This window comes from Saccostrea cucullata, unplaced genomic scaffold (genome assembly GCF_032062105.1).
Source record: "Saccostrea cucullata isolate Sc308-1 unplaced genomic scaffold, CSIRO_AGI_Scuc_v1 ctg15852, whole genome shotgun sequence".
Taxonomy (NCBI): domain Eukaryota; kingdom Metazoa; phylum Mollusca; class Bivalvia; order Ostreida; family Ostreidae; genus Saccostrea; species Saccostrea cuccullata.
Window position 1 is genome coordinate 1 of NW_026940852.1, and position 12,545 is coordinate 12,545.

A 12,545-nucleotide genomic window follows, 5' to 3' on the forward strand; every position below is an offset into this window, starting at 1 on the left:
TTAATTTTTTTACACTTTGACAATGTATGGAAGTCTTCTAAGATACAGAGAGGATATTATATTGTGTGATTCGATATTGGCTTTATCCAACGAGTTGAAATGGTGAATTTATTTATTCGCAGGTTGCCGATAAATAAACACCTTTTAACGGGTTGGGAAAAACAATATCAAAACACACAATTTCAGATGTTCTTTTCATCTCATACGATTTTCGTTTTTAACAAAATTTAGACCTCCCCTGTCAAACTACTTGAATATTTCTAATTCAAATTGATGACGTTAACTTGATGACGTAGCACCGTTGATGTTTACATGTGTCAAGAGAAAGTAGATCGAGTTCAAAATTTAGAATATTTGCTATCTGTATATCTTTGAAAACATCAAGTGAAAATTGCTGGAGCTTTACATCAAACGAACTTCTGACTGAAAGTTGTTAGGACTATGGGGATCGTGAAAATCAACTCTTTTTACGATGGCAGTACAAATCGTGCTAGGCAAGATGTTGTTTACTTGATGAATATTTTTTAATAATATATCAAGTACTTTCAAAATCTTTTGAATGTAACAGTATATATAAGAACATCCATAAACAGTTTTAATTCATTATAACTGCAAAAGTTTACAAGGGGTTTAATGAGTCTTGCTGGGGAGTTGGGTACTTCAGCAATAACCTACATTTATCTGAATTCATTATGACTGTGTTTGTACAAGAAGAGTTTTACTGTATATATGTCTATACATTGATTTCAAGTACATGTACTTGTGCTAAAATTTAAGTTAGTGGTATTGTGTCTCACCTTCAATGGAGTCGTATTTCTCATTGTAGTAGCAGAAGTTATCAGACAGCTCTCTCCTTATGACTGCCTCCTCTATGTATGAATCCACAGACTCCTTGTATTTACTGCGGTACTGTCTTACTGTCAGGATACAGCGCTGCACTGATATCTGTCCTATATATAAAGACAAACATTGTTAATATTCTAGAGTAAGATTACTTCTTGTATAAAAAAGTTTAGAGATGAAATATGTTTGTCTTCATAATATTCAATGTCTTTATATGTAACTTTTGTGCTGAAACTTGAAAGTTACCATACATAATTATATATTGGCTTGAATATACTAGTACATTTATAGGAAAAAGGCAATGCACCCAACACTTAATATTATCAACTAAGTAATATATACTGTAAAATCACATATCTTCGTGGGGTCAACTTTTCGTGGTTTGAGTAAAACTTCTTGGTTCGTGGTGATATGAATTCGTGGATGAAGAATTGTTGAATAGTTATGCATGTAACATTTTACATTTTGTGGTGGACATGGCCTCTTCATACATCGAAAACAATGAAAATTACTTTATACAGGGTTATTTTCGCCCCGTTTTATTTTCACCCTTTCACACTTGCAACCAATTTTGTCCCGTTTCAAATTCGCCCAGTCATAGTTTTGTTTAAGAAAATATATTGTATATTTTTGATTCGCCCCTTTTAAATTCGCCCAAACAATGAAAGGGCCCACGAAAATTTGTGATTTCACAGTACTCAATAAGATTGAATATATATACAGTAATAGCAGAGACTTGCCAAATTTGACCCAGGGTGACAGGTTGCTGAGGGCGTTTTTATTTGGGTTATTTCTCTCTGATCCAAAGTACTTAAGTCTCTCTTTACAGAAGGACTCCAGCATGTTCAGTCCGGCTGTACTTCCGGGCACCGCCCAGTCCACCTCTGTAACCTTACGATCCACCTCCAAACTGTCCTCAGCAGCTGACCAATCAACTGGCTGAAAATTTGTATATATTTAGAACTTTACAAAAAATATACATTTGTTGCCAACAATAGATTTTTTATATACTGATTTAAGTTTTCACAGAAGTTAATAAAATTTTTAAATTCATTTAACTTAATAAGTTTTACGAGTTCCTATGATGGGAAAGTACTTTTATAGCTTAGACAAAACTTAGCTTGACCCTACAATTCATTACTCCTACCTTACTTGGTGACTTTGATTTGTGTGGGTGTTTGCAGACTGGTGGGAATTCTGTTAAGAACTGGCTTAGCTGATTGTGTATCTTGTTCCTGATGGTCCGGGCTCCGTACTCCAGTTTGGGTGAAGCTGCCCAACATGGAACCAAGTTATGAGCATCAACCTTAAAAATACAGCATTTAATATCAATTCTTCATGTTTCCTCTTTTCAAGAAAATACATGATATGAAAATTTTCCTGGATAAACAAAAAAAAAAAACTTTAAATATTTCTTAGTTCCTTTCCTTCTTGGTATAGAATATCAAAAAAGAGAGTTTTTACATGAAGGGCACCACAGACAAGAAAATTGTCTTGACATGGGGTAAAAACATAGTGTCAGTGATTCGGGCCATGATACGTGAGTGACAATTCAAACTTATGTATATACAGGTCTCATTTTTTTCCTCAAATATATGTCATCATGTTTATGGTATTACTCACTTGACAAAAAGGGACATCTTTAGGGAGAGCTTTTGTAACATCAGACACCCACTCTGCTGGAACTCTCAAGGGAGAGAAATCTGTCACCACCCCTCCTATCTTATTCTCTTTCACAAATGGAGGTAAAACATCCTTAGCGTGACCAATAAGCAGGTGGAATGATATGTCTAGGTCTTTACATTCCTAAAGCAATGAGAAATTTATCACAATCTGGTTGAGTGTACAGTACAAACTGTTTAGTCTGGCACCTGCGTAATATGTTTCACTGTGAATTCTGACTCTTATTTTTAATTCCCACTGTGCAATTTGATAAGATTTGGTTAAAACTCATATATAAATTTTCAGAACAAAGGGCATGATAGAAAAAAGCATGCAAAAAATAATTTTTCGCATTGTTGCTATGGAAACCACGCGCCTTTCAGATAGCGTGGTTTGTATTTATCATGACACTTGAATTTTTGGTTAAATAAATACTTTTTTATTACTAGTCATTAAAAAAGCTTTTTAAATTATTATTTTATTTATATAAATATACTCTATTTTAACAACTGTAGATTATTGAAATTCTCTTCACCTTTGGATAAATAAAACTAGTTTTTGGAGGTTTATTTTCTTTAAAAAACAGCAAATTTGAAGTACTCTATAAGAAATCTACAACCACTTTAAAGCTAATCAGCATAAAATATTAATTAAACAGTATTTGTTCTAGAAGAATCCAAAAAAAAATCTGCAGGCAACTAAAGCATTTGTATATAATAACTGATTTTAATCCATAATTTTCTGTCACTTTTGCTTCAAATTACCTCCCTTTGGTATAGCTCTCTAACATAGGAGGAATAAACGGTAGTTTGTTTTCAATAACAATGTACAGAAGACTAGCAGAAAATTACAAACTTGGAGCAGTCTGAGCCTCTGTTTTGGCGTTTTCATGGGTCTTCATTACGGTGAGTGATTGAAATTTTTACAATTTACCATTACAACAGTTACTGAAGAATGTCTAGCATAAATTAACCATGCAGTAAAATATGTAAAACTTGGCAAGTGTTTTTGCACATTTGAATTTAATTCTGATTGATTATATATGTTAGCATTATTTTACTATTTATAACTAAAAAGAAAAGATTATGAATGACCCGAGGAACCAGGAGGAGGGGGTATGCCCCCCCCCCCCCCCAATAATATTGCCGATATTAAACTATAATATGAGCAAATGAAATTAAATCCCCCAACTTAGATTGTTTCTGCGGGCCTAACGTGAAGAAGTTGGTCATGATCGGTTACATAACTGCATCCCAAATTATAAAGTTTAATTTGAATTAAGTTTGATTTTAATTTGTTGTATTCACGGTATGACTTTTTGTATGTAACCAAAGTCACTCACCAGCTATAATAATTATAATTGATAGTCGGGTAAATAAAAATTTTGTATAGTAAATATCTTTATTTACCATTTAAGAAAATACCTGATTTTTTACATGAAAAAATTTATGAAAACCAACACTATTATGAAATATTTGTAAAATGGAATGACCTTTGTTATGGCGCCTGTAAAACAATGAGGGACAGGGGGTTAACTCTGTACTTAATATATTTTAGTTTAGGAAAGGGGATTACCTTGGAAGTATTGTGATACAGACAACTGTATTATGTAGTGGACTAGTGGTAAAAAAATATATAACTTTTTGCTGATGTCATCCAGTGTTAACTTATAAAAGAAAATTCATATTCAGCTAACATTTTCTCCGGTACCACTGAACTAATTTAAGTCAACTAGGTTCAAATAATAAGCATCATGAGATTTAAAGCACGTAAATTTATGAAATGAATATCGATACTTCATTTTTTCTGGGGGAGGGGGGGGGGGTTATTGGAAAGAAATGAAAAACATAATTTAGAGTTTTGACAATACCTAGAACCAGTTGACCTTTTTATTGCAACTTTTTAAATTTAAAGAATAACTAAAATCAATACGGTCTCAACTTTGTGTTGTACACTTCTGTTTTTAGAATGAAATCCAGCACTTTGAAGCCAAACTCGGAGGGAAGCAGAAACAGAATTGGATGGGCTTATATAGAATTAGACAGGAAAAACATAAATAATAGTAATAATACATTTAGTAAAAACGTTAACTTTTTAAAATAAAATGATAAACCATTGAGATTTCTTGGAATTTAATTGATTCCAATAAACATGCTTTGCATTCATCATCATTGCTCAAGCTCAACTAGAAATGGTTCCTAGTATATGAAGGCAAAGCTGTATAATATTATTACATTTTAATTTTATCACTATTTCAGATTATGAGAATGCATTATTACAGTACAGACCATTGATACTGGATGTGAGTGGAAAGTATTATCGGAGACTCGGGGATCCAGAAAATAGATCCATGAATTGTACAGTGTATTCATGAAAGTGGATCAAATAAAAATGTTCAATCCAAAAGTAACATTCTTTGTTCGCCTGTAAGCATTTTTTTATTGATGTAAATCTAATAAATATCATTTTTTAGCATGCAGATTAATATTTAGCATGCGCGGATCTAGTGGGGGGGGGGGTCGGTGGGTCAGGACCCCCCCCCCCCCCCCTTGAATTTACAAGGTTAAAAATGTATATACAAAAGGAATGAAAAAAATTACCATGGACCCCCCTTGGAAAACGCCGACCCCCCCCCCTGGTAAACGTGAATACGTGTGAAATGGGTATTAAAAAGAGAAGAATGTCAGGAAATAGAAGTCATAGACTAACACCCCCCCCCCCCCCGCATTTTGAAGTATCATAATTAAAATAAGGTCAGTATTAAGTGATCAATCAATTAATTTCAAAACTGACAAAATGTTTTTGTGAAAAAAAAGAAAGAGGGCTAGTTTAAAGTCAGACGACACGTTCCTCAAATTTATGTTTTGTATCTCTAGGTATTATATATAAAAGATACTCATATTTGTCATTCTCTTCTGATTTCTACATTGTTTAAAAAATGTTTTTAGATATAAGTACAACAAAAATTTCGATATATGCCATTCAAAAGATTGCCCATTAGGGTTATTATGAAATATCTTTTAAGGTCAGTTCAAGTTTAGACATTCATATATATAAAGCCGTTCCAGATTTCTATATTATTTTCAAAATGTTTTTAAATATAAGTACAACAAAAATTTCGATATATGCCATTCAAAAGATTGCCCATTAGGGTTATTATGAAATATCTTTAGGGTCAGTTCAAGTTTAGACATTCATATATATAAAGCCGTTCCAGATTTTTATTTTAGGCACCAGTAGCTACTGAGGTCTTAGCTGTCTTGCAATATTGTTTCTTAATTAGTACAGCAGGAGAATATATCATCGGTTCAATACCAAAGGTTGCAGTTATTTGTTCTTGACAGACATGGTATCGTTTTTTGAAAGTGCATGGTGTGGGGCAGGCATAAAAAAAATGCAAGAAAAAAGTGGGGAAATTGACCAAGCTTGGGGGGGGGGTAAAACATCAGATTATGTTGAGGAAATAGTTGGTTGGTCGGGGGATGTCACCCCCCCCCCCCCTTCCCAACCCAAACCTGATGCTACATGCCTGATTGATATGGTTTTACTTTAAAATTTGTGACCTGTCATAGTGACTCTCTTTCATAAACTAGAATTTCGTGAGCAAGCTCATAAAATGATGCCCACCCTCCTGCTATTGAATTAAATGTTTTTTATTGCAAAAAATCCAAATATTAATTTAAAACCTTTTTAAAATTTTGTAAGTGCAGATATACATTCCAACTATGACTATGACATATACTCAAGTCATAGGTAGTAAAACCGTTGTGTTGAGCACAGACTTCCAATTTCTCTTCATTCGAAGTTGGATATGTAAACGTGCCAAACTCATATAGTACACTTTTACTGCAGTGACCTTGAAAAAGCTATGTCTTTGGGTCAATTAAGGTCAAACATGTCCAAATGACCTTTGGTCAAGGTCATGACAAACCTACAGCTATAAAATAATACCCGAGATGAAACTTGAAGTCTTTTCATTAGAATGTTACAGAATAGGCAAAGATTGCACTATTCTTCTACCAATGACCTTGAACTTGTTCAAATGACCTTGGGTCAAGTTTTTGACACATCTCTAGATCATAAGCAATCTTAATATCAAATATGAACTTTCAGTGTCACTTCATTGAAACGTTATGAACAAGTCAAAATTTTACATACATATGGATGGGTGAACAATGTGATTCCTACCCCCCCCCCCTTTTTATGGGTCATTTTCAAAAAATGTCCAATTTTTGAATGGCATAATTTTGAAAAATGAAAGTGGTTTTACTATGATTTTTTCAACGTTATTTGAATAATATAGTAATAAACTACTAAAATCCACTGCATTGCATAAAAGAAAATACTTCTTTTAAATAATATTGATCATACTTTATCTTAGTCATTTTAACTTTAATGTCCTTCCTGTTACTTTCATAAAAAGAGCTGTAAAACTCTATTTCAAAATTTTCATCAAATTATCTTTTGTATACCGTTAATAAATGAAAAAAATTATCATTGAATGCCAAGATGTTTGACATTCATCTAATATATGAGCGTTTAAAAGCATGTCAAACTACCATATACCAAACAGAAGCAAAATCTACGGGTTTTTCTTCATGAAATGCCTTATTGCGGAATGTTTATATGCTATAGTTGAAAAAAACATTCTTGTACATTATTTTTGTGATTAAAATAAACAGTTACAGAAAGTTATTTAAACAGGTGCTCTGCCAAAGCAATTTAAACTAGGAAAATATACTGGTAACAGTAAGGACTCGGGTAACAGGAAGGACAAAACAGTAACAGGATGGACAAAACAGTGTAACAGGATGGACAATGAAATCTACATTTTAAATAAAAATTGCCTTTTTTAAACTTTATTGGTTAGGAAAAGAGAAATAAATGTAGAATAAAAACATGATTTTGTCAAACCTGGCAAATTTGAGACAATAAAAGACATTTATGTCCATCCTGTACGAAATTTAATTCTAAAGTGCTATTAAAATATTTATCAGTTCAATTTTTGTTTATTAAAGGTACTCTATGCTGTTGCAAAACTAAGAGTTTTTCATAATTTTAAGAAAAACAAATGATGAAACTTAAATAGGTATATAAATACCAGGATAATTTGTCCCTCCTGTTACAATTTTTGTCCATTCTGTTACAAGAGTGCATGTTTAAGTTATAATGGCACAATTTGAAGCACTAACTTATTTCAATATGATTTACGAAGTTTTTTAACATGTGTTATTAAACTTATATTACTTAGAAAAATAAAAGTAATTGTTTTTATTGTTAAAACTCAAGATATGAAGTTCAGTTTTCCTTACTGTTACCATATTAATGGTAACAGGAATGACAGTAACAGGATGGACATTTCTCATATAAATCACCGGTTATTTATTATAACGTACTCTTTTTGCATCATCAAGACATTGAAACAGTTTCTTTGTAACTTAGTAAATCTGATTGTTTAAGCAGAATAAACAATTTAAAGAGTATTTGCATATTATGAAGGTAACAGATAGGACATATTTTCATTATACTCTACCAATAAGACAAACTTATCGACCTTTGAACCCTTTCTTTACTCACTTTCAATTCATGGCGCTCATAAACTTGAGACAACAGAAAATGATGATATATTGTGGATCATGAAAACAGTTCCTAGGAAAGTGAGATATCTTTTATTTTAACATTTTCTTTCTGATAACAGGAATGACATAAACTGGTGGGACATGTCACTTCCTGAATGTTAAATGCACGATACTAGTATTTAGTGGGCGGCATAAGTAAAACAATCATATTAAATTAATCTGTAAATGAATTCAATTAAAATGAGGTGCAAAATTTGTACATATCTTCAAATTTTTGTTAATGTGACATGGTTTTACTGTTAAATTTTACTAGGAATGCAGAGAATATTTTTTATAAAACACCTGGGAGATGATCATAAAATTACTTATAAGCTATATGACCATGTATATTAACCAACGGGAAAAAAAATTTCACTCTAAAAAATGTTTTGCCTATTTATTCTGATCAAAAGACAAAAAGTGGACTTTTTTTGAAAATGGCCCGTATATAGTGATAAACATATGTATTTTTTTCAAAATTTATAAGCATTGACGCCATGTTCTTTTCCCGTTGTCATAGCAACAATATCACTACAGAAATTTTGTTTTTTCCTATTTTTTAAGAATAAAGTAATTCCATCTTTCAACAAATAAAGTAACCAAAATACGTTATCTTATCACGTTCAGGGATACCAGTCCCTTCATACGTTCAAAAAAAATTTTTAATTGTGTTTTAGCATTAGGTAGGACAAAATCTTTTATATAACAAAAGCTTTTGAAAAAATAAAATTTTGACTTTCCATTCAATGCTCGATGCTTGCTGATTTTGACTCTTAATATCTTTTAACCGAGTGATAAATTCTGCTCTATACCTCTCACATTACCTGGAAAAGAAAGTAAGAAAAATCATTTAAATGACATAATGTTTAGAATGTTAGTTTATTAAGTTATATGATATATTATGTTTCAACATAAGTACTATTAATCACACTAGCATGCAGGATCAATTTCAATTTAAGGAAATTATTTGATATTATTCTGTCGCCGCAGAGTGAATGATTTAATAGTTTTGCTTTTAGATCCTTAAGTATGCCACAAGAGTATGTTAAAAATCTTTATTTTATGAGATTGAATATGGTTCATCTTATATTCAAACTGGTAAAGAAAAACATTCTTGTGTTGCTAAATAAAAATCCTCAGCAGATATTGTACTAAGAATGTTTATTTATATTACGTGAGGTACTTACTTGATGAATTTCTCTCATGAAAACATATCCCTGTTGTAGCATTACACTTGTCACACTCACACTTTTCTTGACATTTAAGGCCATAATATCCTTCAGGACACGGTTTGCTGCATTCTGATCCAAATGACCCTATGCATGCTTAGTAAAAGCCAAATAATGAACATTTCTTTCTTTTATACCAGGTATATGGAATAAGAAAATGCATTTCATTAAGCAAGATTAAAAAGCATAGATACGAGAGATTCAAACGCGTTCTTGGTAATGACTGATTGTATATTGTTTATTGCTCCTCTCGAGAATTTTTCACTTATATGCCGGTGGAGAGCTGCAAACTTTATCCAATGCTCGGCACTCAGGGCCATCGAGCAGGGAGGGATCTTTTTCATTTCAGTATCTTTTGCGACACGGGACCTCGGTTCAAACTATCTCAACCAAAGGACCGGTCTCCATGTCTCAAGTGGGATTCTAACCCACGGCACAAGGATCAACTCCTTACTTCACGACTTTAGGCCAGGCGCTTTCACCACTTCGCCACGCGAAAGATTCTTGGTAATGAATAATTGTATAAGTTAAAATCACTTTAGTCAAAACTTAAACCAAGATTGTCATTTTATAACAGTTATTTACAAGTTTCTTGAAGATACCTTTAAACACATATTGAATATGTATTTTAAGTTAAACTACAACTTACGGTAACATTTTCCTCCATTGGTTCTATACGAGGTACAACATCGCAAATTCCTTATAAAGTACAAGTTATTATTTTAGCATGTGACTTAATTGCATAAAGCAGAAAATGAACCTTAAACACATTTTTATAATTTTTTGACATATACTTACTCAGAAAAAAGATTAGAATCGCTACACTTCGGTTCTAAAGACATTACACCTAACTTTTTGGCATTATGTACCAAGGGGATTGTCATTATGACTTTATAAAGATCCATTTTCTCCGAATTTGATTTAGATGAGTAGATAAAAGTTGACTTCCTGATAAACTTTCCTCACTTTGAATACATAGTTTATTTTTATTTCTAAAAATACAATCAATATTATGTATGATTGCACTGAACAGATCTACAACAGGGAAAAGTTTATATAGACAAGGAAACTGATATCTTATACCCTCTCAAAGAATGCAGCATTTTAAAAATTGAACTTTAGTACATTTGTAAAAGTACTTTTACTTCATATCAGACTAACATGGAACTTTCCCCCTCTACCCCATCGATAGAAAAAGACCACTGTAGTTGCGACCTGTAAAATCAGTTTCATAGTTGAAAGGTAACGATTACAAAAAACGCATTTCCTTTTTAATTTTGGTGGGAAAATGGTAAAATTTTCGAAATACAGAGACGTGTTCAACAGAGCGAACGTTTGCGAGCGTTTGCCAAAATTTCTTACACCTTCAATATAAATATTCGCGAGCACTTGCTCTGTTGAACAGGCCTTAAATGTAGTTCAAAGTGTATTTCAACCACTAGAAAATGAGGATCTCCAGTTTATTGACTTTTGAGCTTGAATACTGTTCGTTATCTCCATATCTTTCGTACTTCACATGTTTGTTTTGACCTAATACCCTTTCTTTTATCTACATAAAAGACAAAACCTTTAACTTGGACCATAATTTCTGAACAGTTTAGTGTCTGGAGCCTTTATCTTTCACAGATGTATCTCTGGTGACAAGATCTTTTTGGGATACAAACATTTCTGTCCTTTGACATATTACCTCAGAGTTTTACTTACTTTGAAACCATTAACCTTGCTTAAAACTTAAGAAAGTTGATGCTTTGACCCTATGTTTCACATGTGCATTTTTTATGAAAGGGCCGTCCCCTCGGGTACCTTTTTTGAGTATTTGACATTGATCTTGAGAGTTTGATTCATGATTTAAAATGTTTAATCTTTATCATTCATATTAAATAGTTGGCGCTTGGAAGTCATATTTCACAATTATCAAAGACCTATATATAATAAACAAATGCTAAGTATTTAAGTTTAATGTTTTATTCGAGTTGGCAGGTATTGTCCACAGTGGTCTACACAACAGTGGGGCAGCCGGCAAAATGGCATACCCCCAACATCAACATAAGTTGTGCCCTCCCTGACGGGAAAAGTAGCACGCTGGGTTGACCTCATTCGTGCTACGGACACATTTCAACACAAATTGTCTTTTAATTATATTATTTTGCTTTAGATTTACATTATATAAGATATAATTTTCAAAGTCAACATCACATATATCAACATCAATCATCACTTATATCAACATCAACCACAAAAAGTCAACAAAATCAACAGTTCAATGGTTAAATTGAAGGTGACGATTTCGCCAATACGACCACTGTGAAGTATAGTCTACTGTCTTTACCCGAACTCCTTGAAATCATGGATAAATCGCCAAGTTGACACCTGTCACGCATGGTATTTGGTCAGAGATCATTCCAAAGGTCCTAGAAAACGGAAATAGCGGGCAATCCTGATCAGCACCGTCAGTCTCCTTCAACGAAATCTCTTAATACCTGAAAAGACAAAAACAAAACCACACAGCAGAAAAAGATTCTCAATAAAATTTCCATAACTTTAATAAATTGGCTATACCTAACCCATGAAAAACAATGTATACGTAAATTAAACAAACAAAAGGAGAAAGAGTAATACTTAACACCTAGCTCAAGGGTTGAGGTGGGAGGGTATTTCATAATACAGAAAAATAAATCGGATACTTTCATCACCCACCTTTCACTTTCATTGATGCATAGAAAAGGGGAGATAACCCGTAAACCTAGTAACTACGTACTGACACTGCATGGATGGATAAATAAATTCCGGCTTATCTCATTTATTAATTTTTCACAAAAAGGAGGTGAATGATGACATATAATCAAAGGATATATAGAGCTTAGATAACGACGCATATTATGAGATGAACTCAAATATGCGGTAGTATAATTATTGGGTAAGAACATCAATATTTTCATCTCTTGACTTTGGAGTTTGACTTTCATATGAAAAACTTCAACCTTCGCCAAAAGCTGCCATAAGGGGGCATCAGTGTTTCACAAACACATCTTGATTTCATTAGTATCATGATTATACTACTTTTATTTAGTGCCCTTTTAAATTTTTCAAGTTACCAAAAGCGCTTAATATGTAAAAAAAGTACAATATCACACGAAGAACATAGAAAAAAAATCAAAAGACATAAAAAAAATTTGCAACTTTATACGTATCT

General features: G+C 32.5%; 1 protein-coding gene and 1 long non-coding RNA gene across 2 annotated transcripts; both read right to left on the reverse strand.

The window, feature by feature from the left end:
* Nucleotides 1-797: 797 nt before the first annotated feature.
* LOC134256450 (deoxyribodipyrimidine photo-lyase-like) lies at nucleotides 798-3,396 on the reverse strand (the record flags this gene model as incomplete). The annotated part of the gene is made up of 5 exons (XM_062739093.1): nucleotides 3,361-3,396; nucleotides 2,467-2,649; nucleotides 1,991-2,149; nucleotides 1,584-1,782; nucleotides 798-950 (listed from the first exon to the last, which is right to left on the reverse strand). Coding segments are annotated over exons 1-5 (730 nt in total), but the record flags the coding sequence as incomplete, so codon positions are not given.
* Nucleotides 3,397-9,327: 5,931 nt separating this feature from the next.
* Nucleotides 9,328-10,256, reverse strand: LOC134256451 (uncharacterized). Its single transcript, XR_009989728.1, has 3 exons — nucleotides 10,151-10,256; nucleotides 10,002-10,051; nucleotides 9,328-9,448 (listed from the first exon to the last, which is right to left on the reverse strand). It is a non-coding gene; the product is annotated as an uncharacterized LOC134256451 (long non-coding RNA).
* Nucleotides 10,257-12,545: the final 2,289 nt, after the last annotated feature.